This window comes from Bos indicus, chromosome 23 (genome assembly GCF_029378745.1).
Source record: "Bos indicus isolate NIAB-ARS_2022 breed Sahiwal x Tharparkar chromosome 23, NIAB-ARS_B.indTharparkar_mat_pri_1.0, whole genome shotgun sequence".
NCBI lineage: Eukaryota > Metazoa > Chordata > Mammalia > Artiodactyla > Bovidae > Bos > Bos indicus.
The window spans coordinates 52364435-52390490 of NC_091782.1; the positions used below are offsets into that span (position 1 = coordinate 52364435).

General features: G+C 55.4%; 1 protein-coding gene across 3 annotated transcripts in view; it reads left to right on the forward strand.

Annotated features, from left to right (window-relative positions):
* The first annotated feature begins 750 nt into the window (after positions 1 to 750).
* SLC22A23 (solute carrier family 22 member 23) overlaps positions 751 to 26056 on the forward strand; it is a 135276-nt gene continuing 109970 nt past the window's right edge. The window contains exon 1 of one of the 3 annotated variants that reach the window (XR_011563546.1): positions 751 to 1894. Coding sequence is in view for 2 of the 3 variants with exons in the window: in XM_070778475.1 (XP_070634576.1) it covers positions 1262 to 1894 (633 nt within the window). In the remaining variant the exon portion in view is untranslated. The remainder of the gene's footprint in view (positions 1895 to 26056) is intronic. The other 2 variants (XM_070778475.1, XM_019985981.2) reach the window with 2 other exon arrangements.

Genomic DNA, 26056 nt, shown 5'->3' on the forward strand with positions numbered 1-26056 from the left:
CACCGGCGGCCCGGGAGCGCGGGAGGGGAGGGGAGGCCGGCCCGCGGTGCCCCGTGCGCTCAGCCGGGATCGGAGTGCACCTCGGGGAGAGGGTGGGGGACGCCTGCACCTTCGCGATCCGGTGTTGATATTTACATGTAACTCCAGGTTGGCAATATATCCGTCCGGCATCGTGTTTAGACAGCATTCCTTTGGGAGTAGGGCGAGAAATGGCGACTCGGGAGTGGGTGCTGCGGTCTGTCTCGGGGGACCTGACGCTGCGGAAGACCCACGACCTGAAATGGGCAAACGCGCCCACTCCTGTCGTGTCGGCGCCTCGAAACAGCGCCGGGTGGGGGGGGGGGGGTTGCTCCCGAACGCTGGCGACCCTTGAGCTCGGGGCCGGGCGTGGGGTGCAGGTAGCTGGTGGCGGGCACTTGGGAAACGGATAGAGGTCACCGACAGCCGGCGCCCGCGGGAGCCGAGCCGAGGACCACCCGATCACCCGCCCGGCGCGCGCCGCCCCCTCGGAGCCCCGGACCCCACGCGCCCGCGGCGGCGCGCGCCGCCCCCTCGCCCTGCCGGGCGCCGAGCTGAGCCGGGCGGGGATCTTCGAGCCGGCGGCCGGGCGCCCGAGTCCCCGCCCCTCCCGCGGCGGCGGCGGCGGGCCGGAGGGGGCGCTCGCGCGCAGGAGCGGGCGCAGCAGGTGCCGCGTTACCTCCACCGCGCGGGGGGAGAGGGGGCGGGCCGGGGCGCGGGAGGCGGGGGGAAGCCGGGGAGCCGAGCCGGGGAGCGCGGCCGGCGCGGCAGGCTGGCACCGGGCTCGCGGCTTCCGGGAGGCGCCGGGGTCGGATAAATACATCCCGGGCGCGCGGGGATCGCCGAGCCGCCTGCACCGCTCGCGCCGCGCCCCGCAGAGCTCCGCCGGCCGACCCCGGCACCGCGCCGCTCCTCCTCCTCGAGCGCGCCGCGCGCGGAGCCGCGGAGAGCGGCGGGCTCGGCCGCCGGCGCCCGGGCCGCTGAGCCGATGAGCGGCGGCGGCTGAGGGCCGCGGCCTCTGCCCGCCCTCCGCCCGGCGCCCGCCGGGGCCGCAGCCGGGGCGCGGGTGGCCGGCCATGGGGGCGCAGTGACGCGCGCGGCGGCCGATCGTCCCTGCGAGCGGCGGGCCCTGCTCGGCGGCGGCGGCGGCGGCGGCGGCGCCGGGCCCGCGCGCTCTGCCCGGGGCCCCGCGGGAGCCTCCGCCGCGCTCTATGCGCCTCTGCGGGCGCCGCGGGCCCGGGCCATGGCGATAGACCGGCGGCGCGAGGCGGCGGGCGGCGGGCCCGGGAGGCTGCCGCCCGCGGCCGAGGAGAACGGCGCCCTGCCGCCCGGGGACGCGGCGGCCTCGGCGCCCCTCGGGGGACGCGCGGGCCCCGGCGGCGGCGGTGACATCCAGCCGCTGCCCGCGCCGCACGCCGCCGGCGGCCCGCATCCGAGCCTCCTGTTGCTGGACTACGACGGGTCGGTGCTGCCCTTCCTCGGGGGCCTGGGCGGCGGCTACCAGAAGACCCTCGTGCTGCTCACCTGGATCCCCGCGCTGTTCATCGGCTTCAGCCAGTTCTCGGACTCCTTCCTCCTGGACCAGCCCAACTTCTGGTGCCGCGGGGCCGACAAGGGCGCCGAGTCGGCGGGGGTCACGGCCACGGGCCGGTGGGGCGGCGGCGACCTGGCCAACGGGACCAGCCCCCCGACCACCCTCTTCCCCACCGCCGCCTGGGGGACAGCGGGCCCCCTCGGCAACGGCAGCGGCGCGGACGGGGGCGAGGCGCCGCCCCTCCCGTCCCCCCCGGACAAGGGGGACAACGCCTCCAACTGCGACTGCCACGCGTGGGACTATGGCATCCGCACAGGCCTGGTGCAAAACGTGGTCAGCAAGGTAAGGGCAGCGACCGCGCCGGCCCCGCGTCCCCCTCCCGAGCGAGCGCTGTGCCCTCCGCGGTCCCCGCGCGCTTCCCCGCGCGCTCTGCAGACGGGGTCCTGCGGTGGTGCGCGCCCGCGTGTCCACGGCCTCCCGTGGGCTCGCCCTCCTTGCGTCCCCCAGACAGAGGTGCGGGCCCGGGTGCGCGGCCGGACTCCCGCAGCCCTCCGCGGTGACGCTGCCTCCCGACTCCAAGGGGCACCCAAACTCGCGTCCCCGCTGGCACACACGCAAGGGGCGCCTCTCTCTCTGCGAGGGAGCGAGCTTCCCTCCCCTACCCTGGAGCTGTCACTTCGTCCGGGCAGGGACGGCCCGCGGAGGTCGAGAGGCTGATCTGTGAGCCCCTGGCCCTAAGGACGCGCCTCTCTCAAGGTCTGCCCGCTGGAGCCAGGCCCCGGGCTCAGCCCTTTGCCGGCCCGCTGCCCCGAGTCTCCCACAGAGAACCAGCCCCTGCAGAATCGCTCCTATGCCCAGGCGTTCTTCCTGGCAGACTGCAGCCATCCCCCGCTGGCTCTGAAAACTGACTAAAGCTGAGGGAAGAGCCCAAGTGGTGGCCAGAGTAGCAAAAGGCTTTTGATATTTCCCTTTCCCTGTCCCCAAGTTCAGTCCTCCCCAGAGGCTGGGGTATTTATTTCCGGTTGGAGTTTGCCACCCCCAGTGTTCCTGAGAAAGCAGACACCTCTGGAGTATAGGAAGGGTGCTGAGTTTGTGCTGTTCGGGGACAACCGGGCTCTCACACAGCAGCCCTCTTGTCCCAGCTTTGAGATCAGATCCTGGCCAGCCTCAGCTCAACATGGACTTGCTCCAGCCCAGGGGTCCCCTCTAGCCGAGGTCCTGCATCCTGGGAGACGGAACAGGAGTGTTTTCGAGAGATGTGAGGCCTGCACAAAGACGGAGAATGGGCACTACTAGGAAATTAACACCCAAGACACCTACATATTGTCTGGATTTCTTAACATGTCAGAGAGGTCATATGCCAGTGTGTCAAACAACTTGTGATATTTTGTTCCTTCTGTGTCTTAAACAACTAATTTGCATTTCAAAGTAAATGTAGACCTTTCTCCCACTTCCATGCAGTTCTGGGCAGAGTTTGAAATGCTTTGTTTAAATGCAAGACTGAAATTTGATGGTTTATAATAATCCGTGGGCCTGTATTCCCCCTTTTCCCGAAACGTGTGTTAGTAAACAATTGTGCCTCATGGATGTGTAAGATGAAACTCTTACATCATCATAACCATTGTCTTCAGCTTGTACCAGCCTGGTGAGAAGTGATCTGGCCTCTGGGAACTGTTGGATTACCTGTTAATAGGGAGAGCCTTCTAGCCTGTTCACCTTGAGCCCCCCGCCCCCTGTCAGCCTATCCTCTGCCAAGGTGTTTCTGTGACTGTTTCCCATCCATAGAGGTCAATATCTGTCTTTTGTTTACCAGCAGGAAAAATGAAGAACATTGAGTATCTTAACACTGTTTGTATGTCTGTGAAAGTAAGGGTTTGCAACACTGTCGAATACTTTGAGCCTCTTTCTACAGAAGGGAAGGAATAACGGAGATCAAAGCAGATGCCTGTACAGGGTGGTCTGTCCCGGTGTGACAGGGGAGGCCAACTTGGAGTTAGGCGGTGGGACAGAGAATCGGTAGCCTAGCGGCGCTGTGGATGGTGGGAAGAGACGACTAGAACCGTCCTTGAAAGCAGGCTCTGCGGGCACCTCGGAGAGCTGGACAGGTGTTCCAGGCGAGCGATCAAGGGGCTCATGTATGCGCAGCATGGTTTGGGGTGCCTGTTGTGTCTGCTCTGTGCGGCTGACAGGGCAGTCCAGGAGATGCAGACTTGAGGACAGTAGGGAGAGATGCATTTCCCTGTAAGACCAAGACTAAAAAGGACATATTGATTTTCATGCACAAATAGGATCTAAATAAAGGTCTGTCCTTCCACGGTGTTCCGTTCCATAACCGATGCTCTCAAGAGCGTCTTAAGCACATTCTGGCAGTGTTAACGCCGGCCGTCCCCTCTGTGGGCCGTGCCCCCTGGATCCTGGATCAGATGGATGGAGGCGGAGCGCATCCTGGGTGGGTGCTGACGCCGGGGGTCGGGGGCCTGTCAGCTTGGCTTCCCCGAGGATAGACTTGGCAGCTTCTCCTCTCAGCAGGTGGAAGTGCAGGGTCTGAGGAGTGCCCTCTGGTGCCCTCCTCCCCAACGGAGTGCCAAGGTCTTCCCCACTCAAAGAAGCCCCGTGTAAGGTTTCTGTCATTCGGCTTCCCTCATGCGTGTGCCCCTCCCTGCCCCGGAGGCCCTGTCCTCTCCCCGGGTGTTAGGTGGGGAGGGGGCTCCTTGTTCTTCCTTTTATTGTTGTACACAGTGGTGCTGTTGGTCAGTTGCTCAGTCACATCCGACTCTTTGCAACCCCATGGACTGCAGCACCCCAGCCTTCCCTGTCCTTCACCATCTCCTGGAGCTTGTTCAAACTCAAGTCCATCGAGTTGGTGATGCCATCCAACCACCTCATCCTCTGTCGTCCCCGTCTCCTCCTGCCTGCAATCTTTCCCAGCATCAGGGTCTGTTCCAATGAATCGGCTCTTCGAATCAGGTGGCCCAAGTATTGGAGCTTCGGCATCAGTCCTTCCAATGAATATATTACATTATATTAAATATATGTTTAGATATATACCATTACTATATATATCATATATTGTCCTTTCTGTTACAGGGGCTCCCCACCTCTGTGCCACAGACCAGTACCTCCTCTCAGATCAGTAGCAGCACTAGATTAGTAATAAAGGGCCCAATGAATGCAATGCCCTTGAATCATCCCCAAACCATCCCCCTCACCCCCGGGCTGTGGAAAATTGTCTTCTACAAAATCAGTCCCCGGTGTGAAAAAGGCTGGGGACCACTGGGTTATTCCGGCTAGGATAGCTCTGCACCCGTGAACCTGCCAGGCCAGGAAGAGCTCTGGGCTGTTAGAGTTCGGAGGGGCCTTGGAGTGGACAGACCTGCGTCCCCACCCAATGGCGTCCCCAGCGGGGCCATCCCTCGCTGAGGGCCCCGCGAGCCAGCAGCCCACTTCTCAGCTGCTCTTCCGACAGAAAGACGTGCTTTTTGGCAGCGACAACAAGGATCGTCTCATGCCTGTTTGTGCAGCATTCTCCGCTGAACAATTCTTCTTCCTTCGTATCACACCTGCTCAGATAGATCTGAGGGTACAAGGGCTGGGTTCTTTCCTGGCTAGGAAATTTCCAGCTCCTTCAGTCCTTCCATAAGGAACAGAATTTGCCCTTCTGACGGCTCCACGCGGCCTGCGTGTCTCTTAAGCAGACCGCTCAGGACATGGCTGGCAGGCGCACACACCCTGATCTGTCCTGATCAGAATCTTCCACTCATGAAGTTCATAGTCAGCATGTGAAGGCTTTCAGTAGACGCATCATCTGTCCACCTTGAGGCCGCGGTCACCAAAGCTCGATGGGATCCTGTTCAGGCAGGGCTTTTCTAAGCCAGTGCCCATGTGACATGCGTGCTAGTTTAGGGTTGCTAGATCTCTCCTGTTAGGATCTCTTTTTGTTTCTACTTTATTTCTGTTTTTGTAAATCTCTATTCTTTGCCTGGTCCCTGGTGTTTCAGGATTTGCGGCGCCTTCAAAATAATGCGGGTGACGCCACTTTTGAGCTGCCCTGTAAAGTCTTCAAAGCATTTTCACGTGTTATTGCTTCTGATTAAGAGTGTTGAGCCGTCCAAGACCAGTCTTAACACTGTGTGGTCTTGAGCTTTAAGTCGGCTCACCAGCCTTGAGTGGACCATGAAGTTGGTCCTCAATGTCCACATGCTGTTGACTGCTCTTCCTTTTATCCCCAGCCACGTAGGAAGATTGTCTTGCTTAACACAGCCGTGCTGAGTTTAAAACACTCCTCTCCGTAGTTTGCATGAATCCTGTATTGTTCAGAGTGAACCCTTGTTGGTTTCTAATGCTCTCCACTTCCTCGAACAACCCTTAGAATTGTGCCTAAAATCAGTGTCAGTAACACTTCCTAAGCTTCTCTCTCTTTCTGTACATGAAATTTAAGATGTTTGTTTATCTCATGTTCTGATATTTTTTTCTATTTGCCAAGAATTCTCATAGGTTGCTGGCATTTCTCCTGTGTAACCTGAGAGTTGTTTAAATATCCCAGGAAGTAACTTGACTTCTCTTTCTGGGGCTCAAGACTAGAAGTTCTTTAAAGGGGCTCTGTACAACTGGGATGGAACATAATTGCAATGTCATCACAATAGGACTAGTTTAAGAAAGAACTCACCTCGGGTCAGCCTAGTGTGGTTCTGTTTCACTTGCCTACTACATGCAGCACAGCAGTGAACATCTCTTTGCCTGTCTTTTTTTTTTTTTAAGAAATTGACCGTAATAAAAAAAAAAAAGCACCCACATGGGACAGAACACAAAGAATAAAAGCAAGATTTCTCACCATCTCTGCCTCTAAGTTCCCTCTTCAAAAGCAACCATGGTTACAGTTTCTTATGTGTCCTTCCAAAAATATTCTATTTTCATTTATATCTATCTTCTCTCCTAAACCTTAACATATCGTAGGCACTGTTTCACGCTTCTTGACCGCCTGTGTGGGGGGAGGGTGTGCATCAGAACCGGGAGCCTCCTCACTTCACTGTTTTTCTGTGTAACAAGGGATCAGGGCACCTTCCGGAGGGGCCTTTTGGTTATGATGCAACATATAGTGAAATTCCGGCACACCTGAAACTTAGAAGTGGAGGCCGCGTTCTTATTTTGATAGATGTTGTCTAAGTGTTCTCCACAGAGATCTTATTACCAATTCACACTTCCACTGATTAGCTGGAGGCCCGTTCCCACACTACCCCAGCCCCGCCCACCCCTGGGGCATTGTCACAGTTCTAAATGAGAAACTGTCTTTGGTCGTTCTTGTCACTTGCATTCTCTTCTTAGGGAGGGAGGTTAAACATCTCTGAAAATTCTCAAGCCGTTTGTCTTTCCTTTTCTTTGAACTGCGTCTTCACATCCTTTTTGTGTATATCTTTGTGGGGAGGGGGTTATTTTCTTGCTGATTTACAGAAGGACCTTACGCATAAAGGAATTTACTTTATTCAGTATTTGGGATGTTTTGTAAATGTTTTTTCCCCACAGTGTGCTGTTTGTCTTCTGATTTTGTTTGTGGTGTTTTCATCACACACAGACTTCTGGTTTGCATAGTGTCAAATGAATTTTTTATGGTTTCTGGGTTTTGTGTTAGATTTAGGGCTTCTATAATCCTGGAATATTAGGGGAAAAAATTGTCTTCTAATATTTTTATGATCTCAGTACTTTTTTGATTTGGTGTTGTAGGGTCAGATTTGCTTGTTTTGAGCTGTTAGGGTAAATTACGGGGAAGGGAAACAAATGTTAGGTCAGCAGGTATAGCAGCTTTTCTCGAAGGCTTTGACTTGCTCGTGACAAGCTCCTCTGCGTAGAATCTGGCCTGGGCCTCCCTGATGGAGAGACTGGACTTGCACAGTTACTAAGCAGCTCTTCCATCTTTTGGGGGATGGTGTTCATCCTAGATCTCACCTTTCCTTCATATTCTCAGTCTGGATCAAGTCTCAGTTCATCTTGGCCTTCAGGCCCAGATAGTACTGAGTCAACAGTTGATATCATTTATGGGGTGGGGAGGGAGCTGGGAGGGGGGTTCAGGACGGGGGACACACGTACACCCATGGCTGATTCGTGTCGATATATGGAAAAAACCACCACAGTATTGCAAAGTAATTAGCCTCCAATGAAAATAAATAAATTAATTTTAAAACAAAAGTTGATGTCATTTAAGAACAGAGGATGAGAGGGATGGGTAGCATCATGGACTCAATGGACATGAATGTGAGCAAACTCCGGGAGATGATGAAGGACAGGGAAGCCTGGCGTGCTGCAGTTCATGGGGTCAGAGAGTTCAAAGAGTCAGACATGACTGAGCGACTGAACAACAACAAAATCATGTTGGACACTAAATGTCCGTCCTGGCTCGGAGCTGGCTGGACCACATGGTCAGGATGCAGGGCTGGTGGCTGGGAGCTGGCCGCGGTGAGAGTGTTTGCCGCGTGGACATCTGCAAATACTGCACACCTGGGTTTATTTTTCTTCTTTGAAGCCATTGTTAGGCAATCAGCAGGCCCCTGAGTGTGACCCTGGCCATTCCTCTCTTTTTTTCCCTAACCTCCCCCACCCCCGTCCTCCCTTCCGCAGACACGAGTACGGATCCTGGGCCAGGCGTTGTGCTTTGAGTCGGGGATACAGCGCCAGGCGGAAATAGCGCAGGTCCCACCGAGCTGATAGACTAACGAGCGAGGTGCACCTTAACTAATCATCATGACTTTTTAATTACAAACTGAGCTGAGTGCACAGAAAGAAAGAGAAGTGAGAGAGCGAGAGCAGAGCGCCTGGGCCAGGCAGACTGGCCTCGTGTTGAGACTGAGGCCTGAGGTGCTGAGAGGCAGAGGGCGGGTGTGAGTGCGCATGGGTGTTTCCCTTGGAGAGCGAGCGGCTTCTGCAAGGGCCCTGGGGCCTGCGGGAGCCTGGGTCTGCAGGGCGGCCCAGAGCACAGGCTGGGGTGACTCACAGTCACGAGATGAGCTCAGCCAGCCCAGAGAGGGGCTGGAAAGGCAGGTGCCCAGGGAGGGCCTGTGGGGTCAGATGGGGGCTGGGGTCGACCCTGCTTGGGGCCCCGCGGATGGGCTGCAGGGAAGCCGGGCCTGCTTTTCCTGCCAGAGGGAGGCTGCTGACCCCAGGAGGGGCCTGAAGGAGAGCCGTGGAGAAGCCCCCTGGCCAGCAGGTCCACAGCAGGCCTTGGACAAGTGGGCCTGACCCAGGCCCAGCGCTGTTGACAGGAGAAGCTCTGGCCTTGGAGAGTTCCAGCATTTTCTCTTGCCCTCTGGCTCCAAACAGGAGGCTGCTAAGTAAATTTCCCCAAGGTTGAGGGCCCTGAAACGGTAAGCCACCGGCTAGCTTGAGGTTCATTCCACCAGCTTCACCCATGCTGGGCGCTGGGCATGGGTGAAAGGCTGTCCTGGGCACGGCTGACTGTGGTGTTATCTACAAGTCTGAAGTTCAGTTCAGGGAGGAGGAGGTGGGCGGTCACTGGCATGTCCAGAGCTGGAGCCGCTGGGTTAGAATCTCTCATCGGCTCCCTGTGAGGGTGTGCCTGCCTCCGCCTGGGGCCCCACCTAGGCAACCGGGCTGATGGGGGGAGCCTGCCCTTTATCTTCTTCTTTACCGGCCAATCCGAGGTGGGGTCCTGCTGCTGCCTGAGGATGGGGTTGGCTGGGGGCTGTTACTGTGGCTTCCTGTAGCGGGCCGCGCAGACCTGGCGGGCAGCTTCCCTGATCTTTGCTCCTTCTGCCTTCTGAGCCCGTTTCCTGGAACCCTTTCCTCCTCCGTCAGCCCGCTGGTCCCTGTTCATCCTTTAGATCCGCCCGGTCTGCACGTAATGCCCCCAGCACTGGCCGTGTGTCTGTCCTTCTGCCCACTAGAGGGGTACCTTTCACCCACTGAGTCCTCACCACGAACGTCAGCCCGCCTGAGTTCATGTCGTGAAAAGACTGCTGCTGTCTGGTTTGACTGGGAGGTTACGACGCGTTCATCTGTAGGACCTTCACAGGTAGAGGGGGCTCAGGGCTGCCCGCCCCACCAGGCTGCCATGGGACAGAGTGGGAGCAAGCCCCCCACCCTCCGGGAGGCACCTGGAAATCTCAGATTCCTTTCCTCCTCATCTGTGGGGTGAGGACTGGCTGAACGAGTCAGGTCAGAAATGCTTAGATGGGGAGGAGCTGATAGACCACACCTGGACGGGCAGTTGATTCTGCGGCAGTTCCAGCGCGTCTCTCGCCTCCGCCCGGAAACTGATGACACGGGGAGCCAGGTGCTCCTTTCAGTCTGGCTGCCCCGGTCCAGGGGGCCGGAGTGGGCCAGCCAAGAGGGACCTCCCGGGGGCTTGCCTGAAAGACCCCTGAAGGGGCTGGTTGTTATCTGTGGTTCTCATATGAAAACAGAGCAGGTCTCTGGCCACAGGGCCCAGGGATCTGACAAAGCAGAGGAGCTTCCTGGCCGCCTGGTGGGTGGAAGAGTGGGGAGGCTTCTTTGCCTCCACTGAGGCCCTGGGTCAGAAATCTGAGTCCATGGCCTTCGATGGAAGACGGTGTTCTGAGTTTGGAAGTCTAGTTGGGTGTGCTGGGTGGAAACGGATGGAGAGAAAGTGGAATTTTAAACGGGGGCAGAGGGTAACCTGAGCCCTGACCGCAAGCAAGACCAGGGGAGATGACTTCAGGGCAGGTGGAAGCAGGGAAAAGGCCAGGCTCCGCCTGGAGTGGCGCTCCTGCTTCTGTCTGTGGGAGGCCTTGACCTGACCTTGGTGGTCCACAGACCTGCCATCTCTGCCTCTCTCAGTGTTCACCCGCTGCTGTCACTATGTAGGGGCTGACCTCCCCCAGACAAGTGACCTGGACATTCACAAGCCTGTGTTTCTGGGAAAGAGGGCAGGGTTATGGGCTGGTTGAAGTGGGTTTCCCCTACGACAAATCGTTGCTGTCCTAAAATACCACCAGTGGGCTCTTGGGTCCTCACTTGCACACATGAAGTGCTGACAGACCCTCTCGTGTCAGGACTCGTCTGGTTGCAAGTAATGAAACAAATCTCCAATGACGTTAATTAACAAAACAGAGAGGAAATTGGTTGGAAAAATGCAGAAATGGCTGAGGAAACCCAGGGCGGGATCTGAGACCAGGAAGTGGGGCAGGGGGCTGTTTCAGGGGCCCTGCCACCACCTTCAGCCTTTCGGAAGCCACGTCAGCTTCTCCCGGAACTGGCTCCCCTCCACCCCCCAAGACTGGATGTCGCTCATCTGGTTTTGGGTCAGGCAATGGCCAGCGTGGGCCTCTGTCCAACACCGGATTCCTGGGTGCAGTTCTTATGTCCACTCAGGGCCGAGGAGGCAGGTTTCAGAACACAGGGTGCAGTTACCCAGGCTGGGGGCCCCCTCCAGACCTTGTGACAGGAGACTAGAGTAGCTGTTCTTTCTTGGGGTGAAAGAGACTAGAGATGGCTCTTTTGGGCAATGAATGGAGAATAAACGAATATTGATGCTTTCACCATTAAATGCTTCAGACAAAGTCGTCTTCTTCCCAGAGACTCAGGATATAAATTACCTGGCTCCTTAAGCTTGGTGTGGAATCGGCAGGACCATGCTTCCTGAGGCTTTTTTCCTGGAAATAGGCAGCTGGTAGCTCCAGGTCAGAGGGGGCTTGGAGCAAGCCCCCGGACAGGCACTGGAATGTGCGGCCGAGTGTTGCCCCCACCCTGCCCCTCAGGGCGGTTCTGCAAACCTTTCTTCTACTCACGACCAGCCCTGTAACTTGCGAGATGAAAACGCAGGGCCTCTTGTTCGTATGGTTCCCAAGACGAAGATGGCAACCACGGAGCCAGAAGCCAGATGCAGCCCTCCTGGGCTGGCCCTGGGGGCCGCGCGCCCGTCCCTTTTCCCAGAGCCAGCGGTCAGCGCTGCGAAGCCCAGCACGCGACCCCTGCCGTCCCGCCTCTCGCCTCCCAGTTTCACATCCTGCTTCTGCTCTTCCTTCTCTGTGTTTGTGTCTTTTTCTCGCTGTCTTGCAGTGAAAGTATAACTCACTTTTGGGGGGCCTGTGTCTGGGGGCACGGCCCTAACCAGTTGAGCCCTGAGTGTCCAGCTAGGAGGGGGCCTGCAGCGCTCCGAGGGGCCGGGAGGCTCCCTGCACTGGAAGCCCGGCTCCTCAGAGAAGTGAGAGTTTCCTTATCTGGGCAGCGGACCCACCGCTGAGTCACAGGAGCCCGTGGGGAGGACGCCGAGTCAGAGGAATGCTGGTTAAGTGTTTGTCAGCTTTTTTTTTAAGTGGGGAAGAGGGTCAGTCTTTGTATAACTTAATTCCTGCTGGCTGACGGTCACATTTTACTTCTTAGCCTCGTTTAAAGAATACGTGCAATGGCGACCATACTGGTGGGAGCCAGCCGCCAGCCTCCCAGGGGTCATGTTAAATTATGGATGGTTATGCACTCAGCCCCGTAATTTGCGCTGCAGACAGTTTCCTCCCAGATTAGATTAAAAGCGGCTTTTTCTGTGTGTTTAAAAGATGCTTTACTTTGGGCAGTATAGTCATTTTCACAACAGTGACTCTTCCAATCCAAGGACGCGGTATGTCTCCGTCTGTTTGTGCGATCTTTGGTTTCTTCCGTCAGCGTCTCGTAGTTTTCTATATACCGTCTTTTGTCTCGTTAGGTAGGTTTATCTCTAGGTATTTTACTCTTTTCGTTACAGTGGTGGATGGGATTGTTTCCTTAACTTCTCTGATTTTTTATTGTTAGTATATAGGAATGCAAGGGGTTTCTGTGTGTTAATTTTATATCCTGCGACTTTGATATAGTCATTGATTAGTTCTACTACTTTTCTGGTGGAGTCTTTAGGGTTTTCTGTGTATAGTATCATGTCATCTGCAAACAGAGTTTTCCTCCTTCTTTTCCTATCTGGATTCCTGTTACTGCTTTTCCTTCCGATCGCCGGGGCTCGGACTTCCAGAGCTGTGTGGAGTAACAGTGGTAAGAGCGGGCACCCTTGTCTTATTCCCGATCTCGGAGGAAATGCTTTCAGTTTTCACCGCTGAGAATAATGTTTGCTGTGGGTTTGCTGTATGTGGCCTTTATCATACTGAGGTAGGTTCCTTCTTTGCCTGTACCACCCCAAGTAATCTATAGATTCAGTGCAATCCGTATCAAACTACCAATGGTATTTTTCACAGAAGTAAAACAAAAAATTTCACAATTTCTATGGAAACACACAGGACCCCGAATAGCCAAAGCAATCTTGAAAAAGAAGAATGGACCTGGAGGAATCAACCTTCCTGACTTCTCTCTATACTGCAAAGCTACAGTTATTAAGAAAGTATGGTATTGGCACAAAAACAGAAATACAGACCTATGGAACGAGATAGAAAGCCCAGAGATAAACCCATGCGCCTGTGGGCATCTTACCATTAACGAAGGAGGCAAGAGTATACAATGGAGAAAAGACAGCCTCTTCAATAAGTGGTGCTGGGTAAACCGGACAGCTACTTGTAAAAGAATGGAACTAGAACACTTCCTAACACCACACACAAAGATAAACTCAAATTGGATTAAAGATTTAAATGTAAGGCCCAAAACTATAAAGCTCTTAGAGGAAAACATAGGTACATTCTTTGACATATATCATAGCAAGATCCTCTGTGACCCACCTCTTAGAGTAATGGAAATAAAAACAAATAAACAAATGGAACTTAAAAGCTTTTGCAGCAAAGGAAACAATCAACAAGATTAAGAGATAACCCTCAAAATGGGAGAAAATATCTGCAAATGAAACAACTGACAAAGAATTATCTCCAGAACATACAAGCAGCTTTATACCAAACAACCCAATCAAAAATGGGCAGAAGACCTGAACAGACATTTCTCCAAAGAAGACAGACAGATGGCCAACAAATACAGGGAAGACTCTAAGCACTGACCATTATTAGAGAAAGCAAATCAAAACTACAATGAGGTATTACTTCACCCCCGTCAGAATGACCATCATTAAAAAATCTACAAACAGTAAATGCTGGAGAGGATGTGGAGCAAAGGAACCCTGAATGTAACTTGATACAGCCACTATGGAGAACAGTACGGAGAGTCCTTAAAAAGCTAGAAAGGGAACTGCCATATGACCCAACAATCCCACTGCTGGGCATATACCCTGAGAAAACCATAATGGAAAGAGAGGCATGTACCGCCATGCTTGTCGCAACACGTTTTACAATAGCTAGGACATGGAAGCAACCTACATGTCCGTTGATGGATAAATAGATACAGAAATTATGGTACGTGTAAACAATGGAATATTACTCAGCTATAAAAAAGGATGCATTTGAGTCGGTCCTAATGAGGTGGGTGAACCTAGAGCTTATTATATAGAGTGAATAAGTCAGAAAGACAAATCTTGTGTGTATCAACACATGGATATGGAATCTAGAAAGAAGGTAAGGACGAACCTATTTGCAGGGCAGCAGTGGAGAAGCAGACACAGAGAACAGACCCGCGGACCCTGGGGGAGGGAAAGGCTGGCACGAATCGAGAGAGCGGCGTGGAGACACACACACACCACGTGTAAGAGGGAGAGCCCGCGCTGTGCTCCGTGACAACCTAGAGGGGTGGGATGGGCTGGGAGGTGGGGGAGGCGCAAGAGGGAGGGGACACATGTACACCTGTGTCTGATTCATGCTGACTGTGGCAGAAACCAGCACAATATGTAAAGCAATTATCCTCCACTTGGAGGATTATAAGATTGTAAGTATGTATCGTGATCCCAATTATTGGTGTATGTGTTTATCAGCAGGGAGATGAATCAGAGTGTCTGCAGAGTGATGTCTGTGTGAGGGGATCATGAATGATCACGGTTTCCCTCTTTTCATCTCTATTAAAAATTATCTGGTCAATAGGGAATATTAAGTGTATATAATAAAGTGTGACTGTGTGCTTAAAAAAAAAAAAAAGATGCTTTACAAATTGGGCACTCTTGGTGGCTTCTTCCTGAGGCATCCCACTATTCCCAAATGGACATACATGAGCGTTTTCAGAAAACACAAAGTCCTTGTCCTACTTTAAAACTTTTTTCATAACTGTGGTGAAGCCTTCATAACATAAAGTTGGCCATTTGAGCCCTTGGTGAGTGCACAGTTTGACATCACTGAGGCCAGTCACCGTGTTGTGTGACCACACCTCCATCCCCCTCCAGAACTTTCTCGTCTTCCCAAACTGAACCTCTGTCCCCATTAAACACCAGCTCCCTGTCCCCCAGCCCCTGGGCCCCACCCTCTACTTTCTGTCTCTGTGAATTGATTACTCAGCACCTCATGTAAGTGGAATCATTCTCTGTCCTCATGGGGGTGGGGGGTGAGCTGATTTAGTTCTTGGATGCAGAGGACGGAACCGCAGGTCAGCTCAGGCCCGATGTCCAGTTTCCAGGAGCTGCTGAGGACCATGACGAGCCCTGCGATGCATCTGAACCAGTGGCTCATCACGCTGGGCCCCATCCTGGGCCCCGGGCCCCATCCTGTCTTTAAGCCAGTGTTTTCCAGACCTGTTCATCAGAGTCTTTTCTTCCAATGAAAGGTCCGTGTGGACAGAGTTGGTCTTTCTGGATCTAGGGTCAGGGGCGCACCTGGGGAGCTCTGGGGAAGGCCTGTGGACCCCGGCATCCGTTGTTGTACAGGTCCTCGGGTATCTCCACGTGGTGTGTTCTTCCCAGGGGACATGTGGGTGTCACATCGGAGGACAGAGTGCCAGTGACTCCTGGGGGGCTGCTCTGTGTGGTTCAGCAAAGGGTGATCTGGTCCCGACGTCACAGGCTCAGGTCCAGGCTAGTGTAGACGTCCACCGTGTGGTGTAGACACCCACCCAACAGATGCCCGGGAGCAGCCCAGCTGAGAAGGTGGCTCCCCAGGAACGCGGGTCCGAGCTGCAGAGAGGCCGGGAATGGCCCTCAGCCCTGTGGAGGGGCTCGTGCGGCTCTGAGAGCCGTGAGCGAGGCTCGGTCTGCGGCAGCTGCCCTGGGAGCACGTTGTGAAGCGCCAGCCGGCCCAGCTTACCTGTAAAAGGTGTTGCCAACAAGTCCGCCCCTGATTAAACAGGCCCTTTAAACCTCTGCTTACAATAGTGGTTAAGTACTTGTAAAGGAAACATTTATTTGCAAGTAACAGGTATTTATTTTCAAAATGGCCCTAATTCAGACCAGTCTTTTCTGTAATTCCCATTGAGGTGGTTTGATAGTGTTTTCAGCGGCAGGAAACGAGAGCTGCCCCACTGTGAGCGAGCGCTCGAGGCCGGAACCGGGCACGAGCACCGTTCCCGGCGTCAGAGCCGCGATCAGGGTTAACCCCGCCAACCCTGCCCCGAGCAGGAGCACTGTTCAGCGTCAGAGCCGCAAATCGGGGTGACCGCCCCCCTCCCCGGCCCCCTGTCCCGAGCGTGAGAATCGTTCACGGTGTCAGAGCCGCGATCAGGGTGACCTCCCCCCCACCCCCAGCACAGGCAGTGAACCTGCCGCGGTCCAGGTGTGACGTCGCCCACCACACGTGTGCCTCTGAGAGTCAGCCTTGGAGGGTCTCCAGAGCTGCTGGCATGGGGCCCCTCCACTGACTGGAGCCCACTGCCCACTTCGGGGAGGCTCGGAGCCCGGGCTTCGCCAGCCGGTGAAATCTTTCCCTCCTTTGACGCTCACCGTGCAGTCCATTTGTCCCGCTCGCTGTCCTTCTGAGGGTCTGTGCTCAGCGTCCTGATAGGAAGAACTATCCGGCGCTGCGGGCGTGGAGGCCTTGCGCAGCATTCTGGGGCTGGAGCGCGTCTTCGCGCTCGTAGACGTACGTAACTTTCCAGTAGGAAACAAAGATGCCCCGGTCCGCGGTCACCTGGAGACAGAGTACAGAGAGACAGCGGCGCGTCCGGAAGCTTCTGGAGCTGTCGCGTGGTGGGCGAACTGTCACAACTCCTAGGCTCCAGGGTAGGGTTTCATATTATTTCATCGTGATAGAAGTTTTACTTTTAATGCTTTCTCTGGAAAGTCCCAGAAGAAGCCGCTTTTCAAAAATGGATATTATCAAGGTTATGAGGCTGTTTTGAGTTTTTTTGGGTTTTGTGTGTCTGTGGATAACAGGTCTGGATTGAATTGTGGTTTAGGCATGAGCAGTGGTTTCTCTCCTTAATGAATCTCTCACATGCCATCTTATTTCCCCCCATTTGTAACTCTAATCTTCCGTTGACTGGAGTTTTGACCCGAGTCTCCGAGAAGTGATTACAGGAAGGCCACTGAAGAAAGAAATCCTTGAGGCTTGGTTATGGGTCTCAGTCCAGTAGCAATTTAGGGGACGCTGACGTGACCTGAGCAGGCGGGAGGGTGGGGTGACCAGGGTTTAAAGACCGTTTATGATACTGAGGGCCTCTCAGGTGGGGCTGGTGGGAAAGAACCAGCTGCCAATGCAGGAGACACTAGAGAGGTGGGTTTGATCCCCGGGTGGGGAAGATACCCTGGAGGAGGGCGTGGCAACCCACTCCAGTATTCTTGCCTGGAGAATCCCATGGACAGAGGAGCCTGGCAGGCTGCAGTCCATGGGGTTGCAAAGAGTTGGACATGATTGAAGCAACTTTGCAGGCATGGCTGATACCTAGAGTAGGTTTTCAGTCTCCAAGAGGCATTTTCCTTGCCAGCTCGAGGCCATGGTCTGCAGCCGCCCCTCCTTGGTGACCTGGTTGAGCCGGTAGGGCAGAGGCAGCAGATGAACCCCCTCAGGTTCCCATTCACACAGGGAGGGGACCCCGGGGGCAAAGTGCAGAGGGTGTGACTGTCCGGTGTTTGCTGGGCAGCTCCGTTTGCTCAGCGCCATGCTGAGAGCCTGTGAGTCATGCCCCGAGGACGGGGAGGGCCGGGAGAGGAGAATGGGAACTGCGTGGGTGGGGGAGCCTGAAGGTGGGGGTGTGCGGGGCGGGGCACCTGGGGGGGCAGCAGGAAGTGGGAGGAAGCTCTTGTTTCATCCTGGGAGAGAGAAGACCCAGAGCTGTGAAGGTCTGAGCCCTTGCGTGTCCGTAGGGATGCTGTCCACTTGCTGCCAAGGGCAGAAAACCAGGGGTCACACTGAGTTTTGAGACAGGCAGAAGAACTTAGGGTGTCTCTGGGGTCCACAGTCTTTTATGCCTCTCTTCCCCGCCTTCCTCAGCAGAGGTTCGTCCTGATGCTGTGTAGGAGGCTGACACTGCTGGGGTGCTCGTATCGGAGCCCCAGAGGCTGGGGCTGAGGCAGCAGGACCAAGTCCCTCACAGGCTCGAGGCTGGACTCAGGGTCAAAGGCCGAGCAGGGTGGTTTCTCCCGAGGCCTCTCTCCCTGACTGGTAGGGGCCGCCTCCTCCCTGCGTCCTCACAGGTCTCTCCTCTGAGCGTCTGTGTCCTGATTTCCTCCTCAGTAAGGACACTGTGGGACACCCCCGATGACCTCCTCTTGACGGCTTTAATCACCTCTTGATGGCTCAGACGGTGAAGAATCTGCCTGCCAATGCAGGAGACGTGGGTTTGACCCCTGAGTCAGGAAGATCCCCTGGAGAAGGAAATGGCAACCCGCTCCAGTATTCTTGGCTGGAAGAGTCCCACGGACAGAGGGTCCATGGGGTCGCAAAGAGTCGGACACGACTCAGAGACTAACACTGTCACCTCTTGAAAGCCTCATGTCCAGATTCCGCCACATCTGAAGTGCTGGCGGGCAGAGCTTCTGCAGGTGGATTTTGAGGGGACAGATTCCATCCTTGTGTTGGCACGGTGACCCTCCCGACAGCAGCTTTCCCTGCGTGTCTTCACCCCGCCCTCTGCCCCCTGTGTCTCTGTGTCCACCTGTCCCCTTTTCTAAGGACACCAGCCCCCCGGAATGGGGAACCACCCTGCTGACGTCACTTGATCTTGACCGTCTCTGTGAAGCCCCTTCTCCACGTCCGGTCGTGTTCTGAGCCACCAGCTCGTGTTGGGGACACAGCTCAGCCCACGACAGGGAGCTCTCGGGGAGAGGAGAGCACATTCTTATCCTCGCGCTGGGGTGACGGATCTTCCCCGCCCGGGGATCGAACCTGGGTTTCCTGCACTGCAGGCGGACTTTTTACCGTCTGAGCCCCCAGGGAAGCTCCCTCTGAACCTGAATTAAGCCGCAGCGCGCCCTACGTGCGCAGCTCCGTCACCCCACCCCGAGCAGGCGTGTCCGCCTTGGGCAGCGCAGCACTGACCTGCGGCCCTGGGTCCGCTGCTCGCCCGGCGTCTCCCGTGAGCCTCGTCTAAGTCCCCGTCACGTCGATGGCCGCTCTTGCTCCCACTGCCTCTAACCCGTCTTCCATCGCTCGTGCGCCGCGCTTGGGGTCCCCTGTCTCCGGCCATTACGTGCAGGCTCCGTGAATGTGAAGTTCAGAACTTTGTACGCCCTTCCTGATCCTCCTTACCTTTCAGTTCTGAGGCTTCCAAGCTGATTGACAGAATCAGAGCAGCCGGTGGGAGGTCTTGCCTTGCTTGTCATCTGGGTCAGCCTCCCTCTCTCTTTTCTTTCTGGGGGTCGGAAGCAGGAGTGAGGGGGTGCCGGTAGGGGAGACCCTGTAGGCTCTGGGACGCAGGGATCTACCTAGAGCTTCCCGGGTGAGCATCCTGGCCCACAGCTGCCCTGCACCCCTCGGGCGATGAGTGGGCCGGGGATGGTGCTGAGGTGGCCAGAGGAACCCCACGGGGACCTGCTGGTCCCTTGACCACGGGGCGGGTACCATGTGTGCTGCGGTCTTCCACCCCACTCCGGGGACTCTGGGCTGCAGGCTCTCCAGCCACGTGAGAACTGTCCTGGGGACCCCCATCCCTCCTGGCTTAGGGAGACCTGGGTGAGCCTGGTCCAGGCAGACAGCTCTGGTATTAAGTTTGCAGCAGGAGACCAAAAAAAACGGAGGGGGCATCCACCGTCCACCAGCCACAGCTGAAGGCAGAGCGGTGGCCCGTGTGTAGGGCCAGACCAGGGAAGTCTCTTCCCATGGACGTGCTCGCAGGGTCCAGCTTGTTCCCTTCAGGGTGAGGAAAGGGTTAGAAGAGGGTTTACCAGCAGGGCTGGGGTGTGGGGAGGGGGTCGGTCCTCCCGACCTCTCCCCTCCGACTGCAGACCCTAAAGGAAGCCGCGAAGTGCAGGCAGACACGGCTCCTGCCAAGTTCGGAAGCCGTGGCGCTTTCCCTGGGGTTGTCCCGTTTTCAAGTCCCTGGGCCTTCGGGAAGCGTGTTTGTGCCGGTGCACACGCATCTTCCCTGGTGAACTGGACTCCTGTTGAAGCAGGTGAAGGCACCAGGGATACGCTTGTCCTGAGACCCCAGTTTAGGGACGGGGGGCCCCGTGCTCTGCAGAGGCTGAGTTTATCCTGAAGGTGGTGACTTTTCTGCGCCCGAGAGGAAAGCGTCTCTCCTGCGCTCAGGAAGGCAGTGCTCTGAACGGCAGTGTGTGCGGCAGCCGGGGGCTCGGTTCCTCCAGGTTTTGTAAAATCAGCCCCATGATTTGAAAGACCTTGTGAAACATGGTTTTACGCGTGGCTTGTTCACAGTGTGGGCTTCGCCGCACGCATGCGTGGTTGTGAGACCCAGACGTGGTCTGGCAGAGGCGCCGCTCAGTGCGCAGGCGCCGTGCTGAGCAGGGGGCGAGGGGTGGTCTCCGGATCTTCACCGCCTTTCCGCTCAGTGCGCTGGCTCTGTGGGGACGCGTGCAGCTCCCCGTCCGCAGGGCGTGAGCTCGGAGACCTGTGTGTCGTCTGAGCCCTTTTCTCAAGGACCTGTCGGGGCTGGGAGGATCGCTGCTCTCAGGCATCCTACAGACCCTGGAGGATCTCATACAGACCCCGGAGGATCTCAGCTGTCCGCTGGGCACCTTTAGAACCAGACGTCTGGAAGGTCTTGGGACAAAATTAAGATCGGCCCTGGCAAATGAGCTTTTGTGACCCGTGGCAGCCAACTGAGCCACAGCCACACGTAGGGAGCCTGCTTCTTAGCTTAAGAAAACGTCTGGGCAACTCAGCTCAGAGGTGTCACAGCAAGGGGCACACGACACAGGGTTCATCCTTCTCCTTGGGGCCCATCGGTGTCCTTCACCCTGCTCCTCGGTGGCTGATCTGTATGTAGCCTGCACCCCCATGCCCACCGGTCGCTGTGTCTCTAGAAAGGCTGGGGTGTGCCCACCCCCCTCTCAACCTTCCCCTTTCTCTCCTCCCCTGTCCCCTGAATAGCAGGCCTGGGGGTCTGGTCCCCTCCCTCTGAAAGGCTGCCAGCCTGGATCAGGGTGTTTCTAACTAGAGCAGCTTGAAGTTTGATTTCAGCTGACATTTGAACTGCATTGAAAAGTTGGTTGTGGTGGGTTTTCCCTCTGCACCGTGGGGCTCCAGGTCCTCCGGGGGCTGCCCCTGCCCCCCACCCTCACCTCTAGCCCAGTGTCTGGCCCACACCTCCTGACCCCCTGCCGGCCAAGGCTTGGAAGAGGTCAGAGGGGAAGTCCTGCCTCGTAGGGCCTTGGGGCTCTGACTGCACCTGGAGTTCACAGGAATCTCATTTCTTATTCACGGCCCGTTTCCAGCCTGAGGCTTGACCACAGGGACAGCGCTGTGCCCTGTTATTTCCTGGGCTCTGGCATGCAGTCGTGACTGGCACGTCACCATCAAACCCTGAAACTGTGCCACCCTCTGAACACGCAGAGGCCTGGACCAGGGCACTGCCCGAGGGTAGGCACACAGATGGAGGTTCCTGTGTGCATGAGCACAGAAGCTAAGGGCTGGGAGCCTGGCTCGAGTGCAGCCCGGGAGACGGACAGGGCCTTCACGAGGGGCTTCCTTGTCTCCTGTGGATAGGAGGTGCGGTGCAGAGCGGCCTGGGCTGTGGGGACGCTTGTCCTGAGACTCTCACCCATGAGACTGAGACTCTGCAGGCAGGAAGGGGCTGCCCCGCACTGCCTGCTCTTGGAGGGGCAGCCTCGGTGTGTGAGCCGAGCAGAACGCTGGCCAGTCATCTCAGGTTCATCTTTGTTAGAACTGGAACACAGTTTTATTTCACTTTTAAAAATTCTGATAAAATATATATTAAGTAACACGTGACTGTGTTAACCATTTTTAGGCACATAGTTCACTGGCATTAAGTACATTCACGATATTGTACAAGCATCATCACCATCATCTCTAGAAGGTGTTCGTCTTCCTAAACTGAGACTCTGTCCCCATTAAACACTCATTCCCCATTCCCACTCCCCGCATCCCAGCACCCACGCTTCTACTCTCTTTCTCCATGGATCTGACTCTAACAGCCTCGTCTAAGTGGAGTCACACGGTGTTTGTCCTTTTGTGACTGGCTTATTTCATCGAGTGTAGTGTCCCCAAGGGTCGTCCTTGGTGTCGCCTGTGGCAGACTCTCCTTCCTTTTCAGGGCTGAATAATATTCCACTGTGTGTGTGGACTACATTTCACATGTCCATTCGTGGTTTATGGACCCTTGGTTGCTCCTGCTTTGGGGCTGTTGTGCTTTGCGCAAAGTGAGAGTGTTAGTTCGCACAGTCGTGTCCGGCTCTCTGCAACCCCACGGATTGTAGCCTGCCAGGCCCCTCCATCCATGGGATTTCCCCGGCAAAATATTGGGGTGGGTTGCCATTCCCTTCTCCAGGGGATTTTCCCGACCCAGGGATCGAACCCGGGTCTCCTGCATTGCAGGCAGATTCTTTGCCGTCTGAGCCGCCTGGGTTTGCACAGAGACATAAAATACCTGTCTGTGCCCCTGTGTTCACTTCTGCTGTTGATGGACCTACTCCTTAGGAATCCATAGGTGCCACTGAACTTGGCTGACCCAGTGTCCTCCTGCAAGAGGCAGTGACGTCCAGTGCAGGTTCCCGCCCTTTCGAGGAGGCTGACCTGTGCATGGTGATTGCGTTCTGCCCGGGTGACCTTCTGCGTCTCTTCTAAGAGTAATGGGTGTTTGTTCATCCGTCACCAATTAGCCTTTATAGTCTTTACGGAGACACAGAACCATGTTCTTGTTCTCATGTTCTCTGATCACATGTCGAAAACATTCCTCTGCTTCCTTTGGCTGTCCTTTGACACATGTGAGCAGCAGGCCCCTCCCTCATGTAGGCGCAGGGGTGATGGAAGTGTTTTACCCCAGGTTCAAAATCCCAGAACTGCCATGTTAAAATTTGGCTCAAAATCCCAGAACTGCCATGTTATAATTTGGCTCAAAATCCCAGAACTGCCATGTTAAAATTTGGCTCAAAATCCCAGAACTGCCATGTTAAAATTTGCATCGTGATTGTGTATTAGGTCATAAGGCAAACAGAATGTACACGGCAACATCTCGTATCGTGCAGCTTGGAAAATGTCTGTTATGAAGTGTAGGGTGGAGGGTTTCCAAGGCCTCAGGTTTGGGAGGTGCAGTCACAGGATCTGTGGTGTGCAGTCTGGTAAAGGCTCTGAGAAGTCCTACAGGCAGACTCCAGCTTCTCTGCATCACCTGTGGGTGCCCTCTCAAGCACCGTCAGAAAATGCCTCCGCTGCTGCTAGAAGTGAATGCATCTTAAAGACACAGGCCTGCAGGGGAGCACAGTCCAGCGGGTTTCATTTATGGGCCATTCTCTTCCCATCAGTTCATGGCAAATGGATGGGGAAACAGTGGAAACAGTGACAGACTTTATTTTGGGGGACTCCAAAATCACTGCAGATGGTGACGGCAGCCATGAAATTAAAAGACATTGCTCCTTGGAAGAAAAGCTATGACCAACCTGGACAGCATATCCCAAAGAAGAGACATTACTTTGCTGACAAAGGTCTATCTAATCAAAGCTATGGTTTTTCTAGTGGTCATGTATGGATGTGAGAGTTGGACTATAAAGAAAGCTGAGCGCCGAAGAATTGATGCTTTTGAACTGTGGTGTTGGAGAAGACTCTTGAGAGTCCCTTGGACTGCAAGGAGATCCAACCAGTCCATCCTAAAGGAGATCAGTCCTGAATATTCACTGGAAGAACTGATGCTGAAGCTGAAATTCCAATACGTTGGCCATCTGATGCGAAGAACTGAGTCATTGGAAAAGGCCCGGATGCTGGGAAAGACTGAAAGCAGGAGGAGAAGGGGACGACAGAGGATGAGATGGTTGGATGGCATCATCGACTCAATGGACATGAGTTTGAGTAAGTTCCAGGAGCTGGTGATGGACGGGGAGGCCTGCCGTGCTATGGTCCATAGGGTCCATAGGGTCCATAGGGTCGCATGGACATGACTGAGCGACTGAACTGAACTGAACACTTTTCTGCTTCCTTTGTGGCTTAGACAGAGGGCATGGCGTGCCCAGAGCCTCGCCTTGGTGGCCCTGTGGCAAACTTTGCAAAATCTGCTCTCTTGAATCAGTGGGTGATGGAAGGTTTTTTTTTTTGATCATCTGTGAATTGCATGCTTTTAGAGCATGCCCAAGGCTAGGATATGGCACCCCACTCCAGTACTCTTGCCTGGAAAATCCCATGGATGGAGGAGCCTGGTGGGCTGCTGTCTATGGGGTCTCACAGAGTTGGACACGACTGAAGCGACTTAGCAGCAGCAGCAGCAAGGCTAGGATGGAATTCAGGTGCCCTGGCTTACTTAGCAAGGCCATGCCCTCCAAGCCCCAACCCTGACGCAGTCAATACCATTACAAGAAAGAGGCCGGGTTTCCCAAGGTTCCCAAGTGCTGCAATTTCAAATGCATTCCCAGCAGAAGACTCCTCTTAGGAGTCCACTGTTCCCAGGCCATTCCTCAGTAGTAAATAAAGCCCGTGTTATTCTGGCCAGCCTGGTGGGGGAGGAGGTGAGTGCACCCATGCAGCCTTGGGGGCCTGCAAAGGAGGCCACCTGAGGCCCAGCCTGGCCACTTGCAGCCACTCGGGCCTGAGGGGTGTCTGCCCCCGCCTCACAGCTCTGGCTGGCTGTGCATCTCCCTCACACACCTGGCCAGGCCACCCCGGGTCCGGTGGGGGGTCTGTCCCTCCGGTTCTCAGCAGTGGGTGGTATTCCTCGGGGAGCTTGTTCTGCGGTTGACTTAAGGATGCTTTTGCGTTTTACTCAAGGAAGATCCTGGAGGATCGTCTGTTAACTTGATCCCTCACTGATCCCGAGGAAGGGGTGTCTTCCAGCCGCGTGTCCTGTCCGTACAGCCAGTGCCGGAGACGACGCCCCCCAGGGACAGCCGCGTCTCCCGCTGCGGGTGGGGGCTTCAGGGCAGCGGAGGCCGTTCCCCCCGGGGGTCCCCCAGCCCCACAGGATGTGGACGGCGGGGCCCCTCCTGCCTCTGTATCTGCACGTCTGGGTCCCGCTGAGCCCTGGGCGGCAGGAGACAAACCGCCGTCACCTCCGCCGTCACGTTGCCAGTTCGGCTCAGCGTTTTGGAGATATTAATAGCTGGCTCAAGGGGGAGAATGTAAGCACCCTTTTGGGTGTAACAGTGCTGTTAGCCTTTGAGAAGCGCCTCCATCTCCTCCTCGGGGTCAGAGGGGCGCTGTGTTTATTCCTGTTTGTGGGGTGTCTGGTTCATGAGGCCGGATCGCTGTCCTGTCTGCGGCTGCTGAAGCGAAGGGCATCGCGTCTGAGCTCAGGGGAAGGGCGTGAGGGGTGCAGACCCCGTGGGGACCAGTGCCTGCTGCCCTGCAGACCCTGCCCAGCGGCGGACACGGCTGTGCCCTGGGGGCATCGTCTCTGCCCGCCTTGCCTCGTCTCTTCTGGTACCACCCCTCCGCTGGGATCAGTTAGGGTAAGGCTCCGTGAATGACCCAGACTCTCAGTATCCAAACCCTTTCTGAAAGTAGCTTTACTAGCTCTCCTGCAAGTGTTCCCGGTAGACATAAGCCTTAAAGGAGCTGCTGAAATGGCAGACTGAATTAATAAGCGGTAATCACTTGTCCCAGTGACTACACAGGCACATGCTTTATATTAGTTTTGACTCATAACAAACCCATATTACAAGTTTTATGACCTTTATAGCATAGATGTTGCAACCCAGGCCCCCGAGAGGTGAGGTAACGCTCCCGGGTCACATGACTAGAACCGAAACTCGGGGAACCTGCACCCTCACCCAGGTGCCAGCTGCTCCCCGCCCAGCCTGCCGCCAAGACGGTCTCCGAACTCCTGGGCTCCTCCAGGCTCTCGTTTATCTGATGGTGCTCTTCCTCGGAGACCCTGGTAAACTATGGCCCAGCCCAAGTGCAGCAAAGCAAAAGGCCAGATTGGTAAACTTCCCCAAAGCACGTTGCCCTAGAACTTCTGAGAGTCCAGCAGCTGAGGCTTCTGTGTCGCTTGTTTAGCGAGTTGGTGTTGGCCGTGCTCTTAGAAAAGGCCATCGTTTAGATCCACAGTCGCCCCGGTTTCTGATTTGAGTCAGACGAAGCAAACAGCATCCTCATCTGAAGACGCCACTTCACCTCATATCGTTCACGTTCTTTCAAGATGGTTAGACTGATGTTGAAACGGAGAGAACTGGTTTAGCTTCTCCTCTGTTCGGATTCATTTATTATT